At 35.5% G+C, this 15150-nt stretch overlaps 1 protein-coding gene across 8 annotated transcripts in view; it reads right to left on the bottom strand.

Annotated features, from left to right (window-relative positions):
- Positions 1 to 15150, bottom strand: part of RAPGEF6 (Rap guanine nucleotide exchange factor 6) — a 219996-nt gene that overhangs the window by 165252 nt on the left and 39594 nt on the right. For 7 of the 8 annotated variants that reach the window (XM_054694436.1, XM_054694440.1, XM_054694442.1 and 4 more), the window contains exon 5: positions 2625 to 2694. The exons of the other annotated variant lie outside the window; for it this stretch is intronic. In XM_054694436.1, coding sequence (XP_054550411.1) covers positions 2625 to 2694 — 70 coding nt within the window. The remainder of the gene's footprint in view (positions 1 to 2624; positions 2695 to 15150) is intronic. 8 annotated transcript variants of the gene reach the window in all.

Raw genomic sequence — 15150 nt, 5'->3', positions numbered from 1 at the left:
TCCCTCCTTCCCCCCCCCCCCAAAAGTGTGTCTCTGGTTCATAGTTGTTTGTTGATTTTGATTTTTACTTTCTTATATTCTTTTTCCTGGTCCCTTATTTAGGTTTTCTAGATTCCTGTTATGAGACCATCCGGTATTTTTTTCTTTCTGGCTTATTTCGCTGAGCATGATCCCTTCCAGCTCCATCCATGTTTGCTGCAAATTGCATGTGTTTATCTTTTTTGAATGCTGAGTAATATTCCATGGTGTATATGTACCACATCTTCTTGATCTAGTCATCTATTTTTGGGCATTTGGGTTGTTTCCAAAGCTTATCTATTGTAAATAGTGCTGCTATAAACATAGGGGTGCAGGTGCTCTTTGAAATTGATGTTTCTGTGTCCTTTGGGTAAATACCTAGGAGTAGGTTGAGGAATCTCCAAGAAATATATTTTCCTGGAAGCAATGATGGAAGACTTATCTTTGAAATCTGATAGTTTAGTAGGAAATGTCGTGGAAATGATCACTGTAGGCTAATTTTGCCATTATCCAGTGGATTCTTTTCATTGTGTAAATGCAAATCCTTTTCAATTTCTGGAGAATTTTTTGTGAACGAAACTTGAATTATGAGTTATTTTCCATTGATTTACTTTCCAGATACTCTAAAATTGTGAATATATTCTTTGTCTCTCCTTTTCTTCAATTTTGAGATATAACTGATTATATAACCTTGTGTAAGTTTAAGGTGTAAAATGTATTGACTGGATATTTACATATTGCAAAAGGATTACCCCCATGGTTTTAGCTAACACTGCAATCACCACACAATTACCAGTTCATTTTTGTGGTGGGGCAGTTTAAAATTTGCTTTCTTAGCAACATTCTAGTATATTACACAGCATCTATGACAAGTTTTGCTTCATTCTTTGGTATTATTTTCACTCAACCTGGTTATTTCTTTGCCTTTCATCATTGCACCTTATTAAATTTTCATCTGAATCTGTTGGCCCTGAGGTACCTTATAACGTTTCGTTTCTATGCTAATTTTTTTCCTTTGTTTTCCATTTGAGTTCAAGTCTTTACATTTTTTTTTTTGGTCCATTTTCTTGGTTTCTGAATTTCTGATTCCACGTATTTTCCAGCTTTGTTCACTGAGAGGCCCTACAAACAATGAGGCACCAGGAGCAACACAACTGGCAGCTAGTTCTTAGTTTTTAAATACTAATCTTTACTAAAAACAAGCATACTTCCTTAGGTAAAAGGCTAACTCCAGATTTGTGGACTGGAAAGTATTAAGTTTCATTTTAAAGGGAAAATTAATAGTTCTTAACTTAATGATTAATATACTGAATGTACTTTAAAAAATGGTTAAGAAGGTCAATTTTATTAAGTGATTTTTTCACAATAAGACAAAACAAAAAACAACATATATGACAATACCACAATAAAAGCACTACTTTTCCCCCACAAAGAATGAGAACTCCAAAATACATCAACTAACAAATAAATCAGAAAACCAGTACTGCCTTGGCAGTTTTCTTGCCATGTGCTTCAATACACTTATTTAAATGAGGGAATTCAGAGACCTTAATAAATATGCCCTGCATTCCAACATCTAAAGGAAATAAACTTGGACTATCCAAGCCCTGAATAAATTTGAATTCAAGCAACATTCACTGATTACTTATTATGCAAACAGCAGTCTGTACTGTATTAGGAAATACAAACTAAGTAAGATGCCATCTTTGCCATTTAGGAACTCAAAATTCAGTAGTTTATATGAAATTTAGTGCACCAAGTTCATGAAAATATAGACAGACCCAGCTAAGGGAAGAGAAAACAAAAACTATTTGAAGAAGTCCATCTGATGACAGAACCATGAAATGAGAGCATGGTTTAGTTTTAGACCCTGACATTAAAATGCTTTGTTAAGAATTCAAATTCACTTTTCAATAGTTTAAGTCAAATCAGATGACATGATTATCTACATGAGATGCTAGCAGGACAAAGAATCCATTCAGTATAAACTATTGTCTAGTAAGGCCATCTCAGAACAAGGTAAAAGGGAATTCTAGCTCCTTCTAATGCAACAAAAAAGGGTCAGATTTTCTAAAGTTATTCATGGTAGGCTGATGTAAAAGTAAAGAATTATTTCTTAAATAATTGCAAAGTAAAAAGGTAAATTCTGTCTCACGTGGAAAGAATTGTGTCTTTTCCTTTATTTTTCCCTCAGAGAATGAATGTTCAAAGATTATTAACTACGTTAAATAGGAAAAGATGAAATACTAGGAAAATCAGGGTCCCCTTTTAAAATCTTTATTATTTTTTTTATTAATGACATATCATTAATTTACATCCTCGCTTGTTTTTTCACAACATAGGATTTCTCATCTCAGATGTAGTCACTATAGCTTTCCCACCATAAAGTCTCTATTTAAATGTTCTGATGAAAGTGAAAGATCATGTTTCAAATTCCCTCAAGGATCAGAAAAAAAATCAGAGTAGATAAAATCAGTAAGTGGTTCTGATGTTACTTAATAAAATACCTGGAAAGTTATAATAATGGAACCTCCTTGAGTGTTTAAAAGCCTACCACATTTAAATTTGAAACCCAAGCATATCAAAAAACAATTCAGCATTCTTACCACAATCATTTCTGAAGGCTCTAATACAAGACAATCACATCCTCTTTTTCCTCCAAACTGCTTACCAAAACTATAAAAACAGAAAAACAATTTCTTTAGCAAAGGTGATAAATATATTACTACAGGAAAACAAAACAAAACAAAACAAAAATGAACCAAGAAGACCCAGATGTTGGCCAAGAAATTCTTATCCTGTCCCTTATATTAATAAGATTTATTTAGGAAAATCTTTCCTTTCACTTGCCCAGATATATCTGATGTCAATACAGTTCTGTGTGAAAATCTTTTGTATTTCTGCCATTAACTAGTCTCTGAAATTGATTATATAACAGATAACCTCAAATTTGGACATCAATAAATGTTAAAGTGCAAACACCTAAGACAGAATGAAGTCATAATTGTGGAATATTTCATAAAAGTGTATTATATTACTTTGGTAGTGACATTAGATAAGAGATATAAAAAGCTTTTTTAAATTCACATATTTGAATATATAAAAAGAAATTAGTAAAATACAAATGTGATTTGTTAAAAACCAAACAAACAAACAAAATAGTACAGAAACTGAATTAGCACTGAAAAAAATTAGTATTTTTATAATTGTGTTAGGGAGAAAGATTTCCAAGCAAATAAAAGAAGAAAGAATACATAAAAGATTTGTTTTCATTTAAGATAAAGTGAATACAAAATATACTTGTAAACTATGTGAGAGATGAAAGATTAACATACTTGCTATGCAGAGCTCAATTATGAAAGCAAAGTACTACATAAATGAAAATTATCTACATGGTCAAAACTATAAAACATAAATATATCAAAAGTAAATGAATAAAACTCTAGTATAATGCAAACAAAATATAAAATACCAAAAAATAAAGAAATGCAGAAATCATAAGAAAAGTATAACATTTTTTGATAGACTGAAAAAAAGTTTGAATAAAGAGTAATATGTAGTTTTACAGAAAAGCTCACTAACATAAAAATCACTCTCAATGAAGTATAAATTTATATATAATTATTAGTTTATTAAGAAAATCCTAATCAAAAACCAAATAAAACCAAAACTTTCTATAAAAAAACAGAAACTATTACTTTTTCCTTAAGCAGTAAAACTTTTTTTGTTTCCCCAAACTCACAAATCATCTAATATAAAAACAATAAAAGCAAATTAATAAGTTTGCCTTCATTCAAAATAGAGTCACAGGGACTAGATTTACTCTCCACATCTTAAAAACCTGAAAATCAGACAAAATACATGAAACAATTTCAAGACACTGGAAAACAGGCAGAACAGGGCTGTGATACCTAAGAGAAAATTTAAAAATGAGTGGGACCCTTACAATATTCTAGTATACTACCTACAAGCAACTTCTAGTCTGTAATGCAAGAAGGGAGAAGCCTGCAAGAGTCTGGCAACATCACTGAATTGGAGACAGGCAGAGTTTTGTGGTATGGGTGATAGGAGAAAAGAGTCTTAAAATTTACAGGGCAGAGTATAGGAGAGGAGGAAACAGGAGAGAGGGAGACGACAAGAAATGTGCAAGCGAGTACATGAGTGAGCAAGCATAAGTGGTGATCTTCAGAAAAGTTCCTTGAGTCTCTGGGTAAATACCTACGGTATGTGTGAACAAGCCAACAAAAAGCCAGAGGGAAAAGGCCATACATACAATGCATGCAGTATAATAAAATATTGTAGGGGGCTGACTCATTTTTAAATGTCCTCTTAGGTATCATAGCCCTGTCCTGCCTGTTTTTCAGTGTCTTGAAATTGTTTCATGTATTTTGTCTGAATTTCTAGTTTTTACAGATGCGGAGAGTAATCTAGTCCCTGTGACTCCACTTTGAATAAAAACAAACTTTTACAAATTTGCTTTTAATTGTTTTATGTATTAGATGATATACGGCTTATATGAAATGCATATCCTTAATAATGTGTTAAGGCCTGCATTAAGTCCTAGACTTGCTCAAATATGAAAGGGAAGATGCAGAATTATCAAATGGAATCCAATTAGCTAAACTGCATGTCAGAAGCCCAACAGAATCCTAAAGACAGACAACAAAATCTGGAACCCAACAATAAAATTCGCAATGTCCAGTGTCCAATGAGACAAGAAAAACAGGCAGGTAAAGAAAGAAGAAAGTATGATCCATAGTAAAGGAAAAAAATCAATCAATAAAAACAGACCCAAAATATTCCACAGTGAGGGAATCAAGAGACAAGGGCATTAAACAGTTATTTCTAAATGTGTGCTGCATTAAAGCATCAATGTCTATGTATGCTCTGTACGCCCAAGAAAATAGATACACATAAGAACACAAACAGCTATCAAAAAAAAAAAAAAAGACCCCATGTAATGTTATATCACATCACTTGAGCAGACACTAATATCTGGCTGTTCCATTTCTTTTTTTTGGGGGTGGGGGGGCTCCTCGGTGGTGCAGTGGTTGAGCACTGGGCTGCGAAGCTGCCCGCAGCCTCTGCTGCGCCGGTTCGATCCCCGGCCACCGGCGAGGGTCCCATATGGTACAACAGACCTCTCCTGCCGCGCCGGCTGCTCCCCTCAGCAGTGTATTTCATCAGTCTGCCTGTCCTGCTCCCCACTCTGGCTCTGGTGAATTCTCTTACCCTCCTGAGCTTCTGACTGTACCCAGTGCTTGTATAAATAAATAAATAATCTTAAAAAAAATTAGAAATGGATCAGATATGTGAATGGAATTATAAAATTCCTATAGTAACAGAACTTTTTTTTAAAAAAGATTTATTTATTTATACATACAAGAACTGGGTACAGGCCAGAGGTGTGGAGGGTGAAAGGATTCACCAGAGATAGAGTGGGGAGAACAGGCAGACTGACTAAAAAACACTGCTGAGGGGAACAGCGGGTGAGTCAGAAGAGGTCTGCTGCCCCATGTGGGTAGCTCCCTGTCAGGCTGGGGATTGAACTTGTGCTGCAGTGACTCTGGATAGCTTCATTGGTAGCATCTTAAACCCCTGTGCCACCAGGGAGGCCCAGTAAAAGAACTTTTGTATATGCTCAAGATAAGGCAGGGATAAGCAGCTTTCCATAAATCTAGTATGTTCAAAGATTATCATGAACAAGTTTTAGATTTTGTCAAAACCTTTGTTTAAAGGATCATGTGGTCTCCACCCCCCATTATTTAACTGAGTATATTGTTTTATTTTTTTATTTTTTTTTTTAAGATTTATTTTTTATTTATTTATTTATTTATTTTATTTTATTTATACAAGCACTGGGTACAGTCAGAAGCGCGGGAAGGTGAGAGAACTCACCAGAGCCAGAGCGGGGAGCAGAGCAGGCAGAAGGACCGAAGTACACTGCTGAGGGGAGCAGCGGGCGGCAGGAGAGGTCTGCGCGCCATGTGGGACCCTCCTCCGGTGGCCGGGGAGCAGCCGGGGATCGAACAGGCGCCGCGGAGGCTGCGGGCCGCTTCGCAACCCATCGCTCAACCGCTGCGCCACCAGGGAGGCCCCCCTGAGTATATTGTTTTAATTGGCTTATAGATGTTAAACCTCCTTGCATTCCTAGGTAAAGCCCAACTGGTCACAGTGTCTAATATTTTTAATTCATTCCTTGTGATAGTGTAATTTGTAAGAAATATTTATTTGATCTTCACACAGTTCCTGGCTTATAGCTCCTTAAAGCCTTGAATTTGTAATACTGGAAAGTGTTAAAGGTGTCTTCTGTTAAGTGAATGAGGTAACTTTTGAAAGCACCTAAGGACAGGGGGTTAGTTGCTGGAGAACCAAGCATGTAGTTAGAGGGCTGGAACCTCTCTAGCCAATACCCTGCACTTCAGAGAGGCTAGAAGAGCTGGAAATTGAGTTCAATTACTAATAGCCAGTGATTTGGACAAACATGCCTATATAATGAAGTCACCACAAAAATCCCCAAAAGGAGGGACTTCTACAGCTTCTGGGATGGGAGATTCAGGACAATAGCATGCCTAAAGAAAATAGGGAAGTTCTGTGCTCTTTCCCCATTCCTTGCTATAGGTATCTCTTCCATCTGGCTATTCCTGAGTTATAGCCTTAGTAATAAATCGGTGCTCTTGTGAGGATCTCGAGTTCTGTGAGCTACTCTAGAAATCAAGGGAACATGGGGATGGGTCCTCTCATAGCCAATGAGACGCTCAGACTTGAAATTGGCATCTTAAGTCTGAGGAGGGGGACACTGGAATCCATAGTCTGTAGTCTGTTGGTTAGAAGTCCAGCCTGGGCTTGCAAATGGCACCTGATGTGGAGATACTCTCTCTGGGTAGGCAGTATCAGAATTGAGTTGAATTCTTGGACACCCTGTTTGTAGTGGAGTATCTGTTGGTATGAGAAAGTCTCCACACATACCCATGTTAGAACTGGGTCCCAGCAAGCCCAATTTATACTGCAGTGAAATCATGTTGCTAGCAATTTCTCCATGTTATATTCGTAATAGACAATTTGTAATTTTCTTGTGATGTTTTTGTGTGACAATGGTAGCAAGTAATGCTGGACTCAGACTAGGTCTGCCCCTGTTTTCCTAAACAATTTCACAGGATATTTAATAATGCTTTCACAAGTATTTAAAAACTGTAGTAAGGTCATCTGTTATTAAATTACTTTGTTTAAGTGTAGCCAAAGTTTCTACTTCTTAGTCTACGGTTAACATATGTTTTTGTAAGGTATTTCCAATCTATTGGTATAAAGTGGTTCAGAAAATTCTGTAACAATACTTTTCATTTCTCTAGTATAATGTTTCCTCTCATGATTAATTTTATTAATTAGTAATCTCTTTTATAAATGGGTCAATCTAAACTTTATCACTTTTGTTATCCTTTGCAAGGAACTTTTCCCTCCTTTTTCTCTACTGGTTTTGTTTTTTTCTTTCTCTGATTTCCACTAAAACTTACTTCTGCTTGCTTTCGGTTGTTATTCTTACTCTCACAATAAAAAACATAAGATGACTGAATTATGACCATTCTTCTTTCTCATCATGGTGCTTTAAATTTAATGCTGTAAATTTCCTTGTTAAAATGCTTTAGTTGCAATGCCATAAATGTGTTTATTTTCATTTATTTCAAAACATTTTCTAATTTCTGTTGTCAACTCTTCCTTAATCTCTGCGCCATTTACAAATGTGTTGTTTAAATCCCAACATTTCCATTTGCCAAGGGTAGATCTTTATGCAGGTAACAGTTGGGGTGGGTATGAACAAACTAAATCTAGGAATCAGATGGAATATTTGACTGATGAGAAAGCTTAGTCAATGGAGCCTCTCAACAAGGCCAAGAGATTCTATCAGCCATGAAATCCAGCAGTGACATACAAAATGAGGGACACTGTCCCAGAAGTAAGTGAAGTTCTAGCACAGGTTACTACCCCAATCCTTCACACTCTTGCCCCAGGCCCTTTGCACTTCATGTTCCCTCCAGCTGGAACATTCTTCCTCTCAAATCCACATAGCTCACCCCTTATCCTTTTTCAAGTCACAGTGAGTTAAGTGAGTTAAGGGGTTAAGTCTCAGCGCTATCACTTCTATAGCCGAGTGTGATTCCCAGCCAGGAAATAACCCACATATGGCACAGCAGATGTCTTCTGTCGCTCCCCTCAGCAGCATATTTCAGTTAATCTGCCTGTTCAGCTCCCCACTCTGTGTCCGACACCTCTGGAGAACCCCAGTTCTTCTATGCTTGAGAGTGCGCGCGCACGCGCGCGCACACACACACACACACACACACACACACACACACACAAACATATCCACCTCCTCCTGGCATTTACTGTCCCCTTTTTTGCCTACTATACTCATCATCACGCATTTCATGTTTCATTTATTTTCTAAAAATTTTCTGCCTCCCTCTAAAGACAATTTTGTTTATATTTTTTTTTGTTTTGACTTAGTCAATGCTCTACCACCAGTTCCTATAACATGAATCTATCCAAGCATATTTATTGAATAAACCAATTAATTCAAGGATATCAAGTTGCTTTTTCCTAAATCCAGATGTTATATTGGGAAGAAAGGGAAAAGAGAGAATGGTGAAAAGTATGTATATTTATTAAAAGAGGCTGAATTTGAAAACCAGACTAAACAAGAAAAGATGAATGTTTAAATGCTGAATTTAGGCACTACCTCTATGTGCCCTTCTCCCTGCTGTTCTACCAACAGAAGTACCCAGGGAAATTCAGATGAGTTATAGAAAATACTTAACGAGGCACTTTTTTCCTCCCATAAAATAATTCCCACATTTCCTTCTTATTCTGATTTAACATTTAATTACAATATAGTCAGAGGACTAACTCTGATAGATTTCTAGCCTTTCTAATTACTGAACTTTTTTATGGTCTAGAATATGCTTTATCACATAGAGTAAGATATAGATCTGAAAAAAATTACCAGATTAGTGGTTCTACTGATTATTCAGTTTTGAAATCTCCAGCTATAACTGTTGAATTTCTATTTATCCTTTCATTGTCAGTTTTTACTTCCTGTATTTTGGGATTCTAACACTAAATGTATATACAATAAAAATTGCTATTTGTTCCAAAGGTAATAATCCTTTTAATACCATGTAATGTTGCTCTTAATCTCAAGTAATGTAGTGCTTTACAGTCTACTCTGATTGACAATGATGTGACCACTCCAGTTCTTTTATGAATACAAAATTCTCCCTTTCCTTTTACTTTCAAAATATTTGTGCTTTGGAATATAACTGGATTTCTGTATTGTGACAGAATTGATAATCTTTTCATTGGAATGCCAAAACCATGCATGTCTAGTAGAATTATTGATGTGGTTAGATTATGTCTGCCATTTTCCTGTTTATTTAATACTCACCTTTTTGTCTCTCTGTTCCCTATTTACTGCCATCATTTTCTTAAAGATATTCAGTATATCAAATTAATTCCCATAATAATTTTTAAATGCTTTTTTGGAGTTTATTCTTAATGATTAATTAAGCTCTACAATGTGCACTGTGAATAAGGTAATACTGTTCACTCTCACCAATTTCAACCAATAAGGGACTGGAGAGTCTATCCAGTGTAGTAAAGAAAGAAAAAAAAAAAGGCAAACAGAATGGGAAGAAGAGAAACAGTCTTTGCCAGAGAACTGATTCTGTACAAAGAAAACTTTAAGGATCTATAAATAATTACAAGGACTGGGAGAAAGTAACAAGAGCAATCTGATGACCCCAAATTAGAGAGATGCCAGAGGTATACAGAAAAATACAACTTAGCATAGAAATCTCTGTGGGAACTAGTGCCAGGGTAGGCAAAATCAAATTCTAACTGATGAATTGCTCAAAGCTCAGGGTAGACAGCTCTGACAATTAAAAATTCCAGGGAAACACAGTCACTAAAAGCCTCCCCCGCCACACACACCTGTCAATTTTACCTCATAGGTATCTACTTGATTCTTACAATAAATAACATAAAGGTCTCTGGTGCTTTCAGATGGGGGAGGGAAAAAAAGGAGCCATTTTGAAATGGTTTCAAACCATTTGAAAATAGTCTCAAAAGAAACTATCCCATCAGAGCATAGAAGACCTATGAAAAGTTAAATATTCAACTCAAGCTGCCTCTGGCCCACTCTACCAACATTATACTACACAAAGGGAGGGAAAAAACAGAAACAAAGTCCAGGAGCAAAAAGCTCATTAGAACACTGACTCCTACTCATAGGACTATAAAATGCTTCCCATCACCCACACTATGCCAGCATATTACTAAAGATCTGTTTACAACAATTCCCTTTACTCAGTACATCACCTCTAGCTACCAAGAAATAATCACAAGGCAAAAACTCCCAGAAGTTGGAGAAAGCAAACATCAGAACCAGACTCAGATATAGCAGGAATATACATTTAAATTACACATAACTATCAAGTAGGATTTAACTCAGGCATGCAAGGTTAGTTCAACATTTGAAAAACAATATATTAATACATCACATCAATAGGCTAAAGAAAAATCACAATCTAATCAATCTTATCAATGATACAGAAAGAGTATTTGACAAAATCCAACATCCATTCATGATTAATAACTCTTAGTAGAGTCTCTCGGGTGGCGCAGCAGGTTGAGTGCAGCTGTCCGCAGCTTCTGCAGCACTAGTTCGATTCCTGGCCAGCCAGGGAGATTCCCACATAGCGCGGCAGACCTCTCCTGTCGCACCCGCTGCTCCCCTCAGCACTGCTTTTGGTCTGTCTGCCTGTTCTGCCTCTGGTGAATTCTCTCACCCTCCCATGCCTCTGGCCTGTACCCCAGTTCTTGTATAAATAAATCAATCTAAAAAAAACAAAAAACAAAAAACTCAGTAAACTAGGAATGGGGAATTTCCACAACCTGACAAAGACTATTTACAAAAAGTCATAGTTAATGGTGAGAAATTCAATGCTTTACCATTAAGAGCGGGATCTAAGGATATTTCCTCTCACTACTGCTTTTCAAGATAATACTGAAAGTCCTAAGTAATACAGTAAGGCAAGAAAAGAAAATAACAGATATATACACTAGGAAGAGAGACAAAAATTTCCTGTTTGCAGATAACTGACAGTATATGTTGAAAATCTGAAAAGTTGACAACAAAACCCTGGATCTATCAATTGATCACAGCAATTTTTCAGGTTACAAGGTTAATATACAAGTCAACAGCTTTCCTATATACCAGCAATGAACAAGTAGAATTTGAAATTAAAAATACAATGCTACTTATAAAATATGTACAAGATCTGTGTGGGTAAAACTACGGAATGCTGATGAAAAACATCAAAGAACTACTAAATAAATGAAGAAATGTCCACACTCAAGATATTGTCAAGATGTTGTCAAGATGTCAGTTTTTCCCAATTGGATCTATAAATTCAATACAATCCCATTAAAAATTTTAGAAGGTTATTTTACAGCTTTTAAATTGATTCTGAAGTTTATATGGATAAAAGATAAAAGAGATAAAAGACCCAGATTAGTCAAAAAAAAAGATTAAAGAATTAAAAAGTCAGAAGACTTACATTATGCAATTTCATTTCATAACTTACTGTAAAGCTATGTAATCAAGATTGTAAAGATATGTAACCAAGTCTGATACTGGTGAAAGAATAGAAAAATAGATCACTGGGAGAGAGCAGCAAGTCCAGAAACAGACCCCTATAAATATCGTCAACTGATTTGACAAAAGAATAAAAGTAATAGAATGGAGCAGAGTTAGTTTTTTCAACACATGCAGGAAAAAAAAAATCTAGACTGATTATACACTCTTGACAAAAACTAACAAATGGATCACAGAATCAAATATAAAACTATAAAACTCCTAGAATAACAGCAGAAAATCTAAATGACTCTGGGTGTGGCAATGATTTTTTTAGCTACAACACTAAAGGCACATTCTAGGAAAGTAATAATTGCAAGCTGGACTTCATTAAAATAAACTTCTGCACTATGAACACAAAGTCAAGAAAATGAGACTGTTAAGAAAAATAATTAGAAATAGCAGAGATGCTTCAAATCATTAGCAGGGAAACACAAATTAAAATGAGATACAAATACTATCAGAATGGCCAAAATCCAGGCCAATGACATTATCAAATGTTGTCAAGGATGTGGAATAACAAGAACTCTCATTTATTGTTGGCAGGAACACAAAATGCTACATTTACTTTAGAAGACAATGCTAGAACATAATTCTGGCAATTCTTTACAAAATCAAAAATTAATTTATCATATGATCCAGTAATCATGTTCTCTGGTATTTTACCCAAGGAAGGTGAAAACTCAGATCCACACAAGAACTTCCAAAGAGATGTGTACAGTAGCTTTATTCATAAATAAAAAAACTTGGAAGCAAATTAGATATCCTTCAATATGTGAATGGATAAACTGTGGTACATTCAGATAATTACTCAACACTCAAAGAAATGAGTGATTAAGCCATGAAAAGACATGGAGGAAACTTAAATACATATTTCTAAGTCAAAGAATCCAATGTGAAAGGCTATAATCCATATGATCCCAACTACACAACATTCTAGAATATACAAAACCATGGAGACAATAAAAAGATTGTGATTTCCAGGCGCTGGGGGATAGAAATGAGTAGGGGGAATTTAGAGACATTTAGAGCAGTAAAACCATTTTGTATCATACAATAATGTGGATACATGTCATTATCTATTTATCCAAACTCAGCACATACAACACCAAGAGTGAACCTTAACTTAAACTATATACTTTGGGTGGTAATAATGTGACAATGCAGGTTCACTGACTATAACAATTGTACCACTCAGCTGGGGAAAGCTGATGATGGTAGAGGTTATGCACAAGTAGGAGTACGGCGTAGATGAATAATCTCTATACCATACACTCCATTTTGCTATAAACCTATAACTGTTCTAAAAAATAAAGTGTATTTTGAAATAAACAAAACATCATTTCCTATCAAAATCCCAATAGGCAAGTAGATCCTTAAATTTATATGGAAATACAAAAGATCTAAAAGTCAAAAACAATGTAAAAAATGACAAAGTTGTGAGATATAGGGCTGAAGGGAATACTTATAGATAATTCAATGTCTTCAATAGTGCTAGATCAATTTGATATTCCTATGCAAAACAAAACAAAAACAGAAATTGAGTCATAACTGTCATATGCCAAATTGAAATAGCTCAATATGAAAAAGCTCTAGAAAAAAAATTCTAAGAGTAAATAGCTGATTCAGTTGGATTTCTTAAATGACGCCAAAATCTCTATCCTTTAAAGAACTTAGCAAATATGACTTTACTAAAATTTAAAATGTTTGTGCTAAAAATACTAAGAAAAAGACAAGCTAAAACTATATGCAAATCACATATTTGATAAAAAATACTTGTATCAAAAACAAAAAAGTTCTTACAACTTCGTAAGATAAATAATACAGTTAAAAATGGAGAAAAGCTCTGAACAGACATTTCAACAAAAGATATCGGAACACATTGTAATGTATATGAAAAGAACCTCAATAGCACTAAATCATTTCAGAAATGCAAATTATTATCACAGTGAGATATTTTAAATTCACAGCAGAATTGGCAATAATCAAAATGACTGTCATTACAAATGGAAAAAGTAGATCCATTATATGTTGCTGGTCACAGTATAAAATAGTCATCTTTTTAAACAATTTGAATCTTTCCCTCAAAAGTTAAATATATACTTATATAATAGCTCTACTCCTGGATATCTACAAAAGAAATGAAAACACACAGTCCACAGAAAAACATATATGAATTTTTATACCAGCATTAGTCATAAAAGTCCCCAAAAAGTTCAAAATCTTCAGATGAATGGAAATGCAATGGTCAATAACTGCATATAAAAATACCAATTATCGTGCCTCCCCAGTGGTGCAGTGGATTGAGTGCAGCGCTGTGAAGCTGTCCCGCAGCCTTTGGGCGCCAGTCTGCTTCCCGGCCAGCCAGAGAGATTCCCACATGGCACAGTAGACCTCTCCTGTCTCACCCGCTGCTCCCCTCAGCAGTGTATTTCACTCGGTCTGCCTGTTCTGCTCCCAGTTCTGTCTCTGGTGAATCCTCTCAACCTCCCGTGCCGCTGGCCTGTACCCCAGCTCTTGTATAAAAATAAATAAATCTTTAAAAAAATAAAATAAAATACCAATTATCATGGAAATGCAAATTAATGCCATAATGAGGCCCCATTATATATACACCAGTTGAGCTGAAATCAAAATTATAGCAAGCATTACAGAAGATATTAAGTCACTATAATTTTCAAACTGGTGGTGGGAACGTAAGTGGCACAATCACTCAAAATATTCTGGCAGTTTTTGTTTGTTTGTTTGATTGATTTATACAAGCACTAGGTATTTATTTATTTATTTATACATACATACATACATACATACATACATACATACATACATACAAGCACTGGGCACAGTCAGAAGCGCAGGAGGGTGAGAGAAATCACCAGAGCCTGACTGGGGAACAGAATAGGCAGAATGATGAAATATACTGCTGAGGGGACCAGCGCATGTGGGACCCTCGCTGGTGGCTGAGGATCAAACCGGCGCCATGGAGGCTGCGGGCAGCTTTGCAGCCCAGCGCTCAACTGCTGCGCCACTGGGGAGACCCCAGTTTTTGTTTTGTTTTGAGTAAAGCATACCTACCATACAACTGTGCAATTGTAGCTATCTGCCTGAGAAAACAAAATCATGTCCATACAAATACATAAATGTTCATAGGTCCTTTATTTTAATAGCCCAAAATGTAAATAATCTCAGTCTTCTAATAGATCAATGGATAAACATTCTGTGGTATACCTACGTAAAAGAATACTACCAAGCAATTTTACGAAATGAACTACTGATCTACAGCAACATGAAGGAATGTCTACAATACACCAAGTGAAGAATCTTAGAAAAATTAACAAAATATTATTCCATTTATTTAAAATAGGAAATGTAAACTAACCTATATGCCAGAAAGTAGAAGAGTGATTACCTGATAAGGGTGCAGGGTATAGGAAAGTATTAAT

The sequence above is a fragment of the Talpa occidentalis genome, unplaced genomic scaffold (assembly GCF_014898055.3).
Source record: "Talpa occidentalis isolate TD23 unplaced genomic scaffold, MPIMG_talOcc4v2.1 talOcc4.13, whole genome shotgun sequence".
NCBI lineage: Eukaryota > Metazoa > Chordata > Mammalia > Eulipotyphla > Talpidae > Talpa > Talpa occidentalis.
The sequence above is the reverse complement of the archived record's forward strand: the minus strand, read 5'-3'. Positions and strand labels throughout refer to the sequence as shown.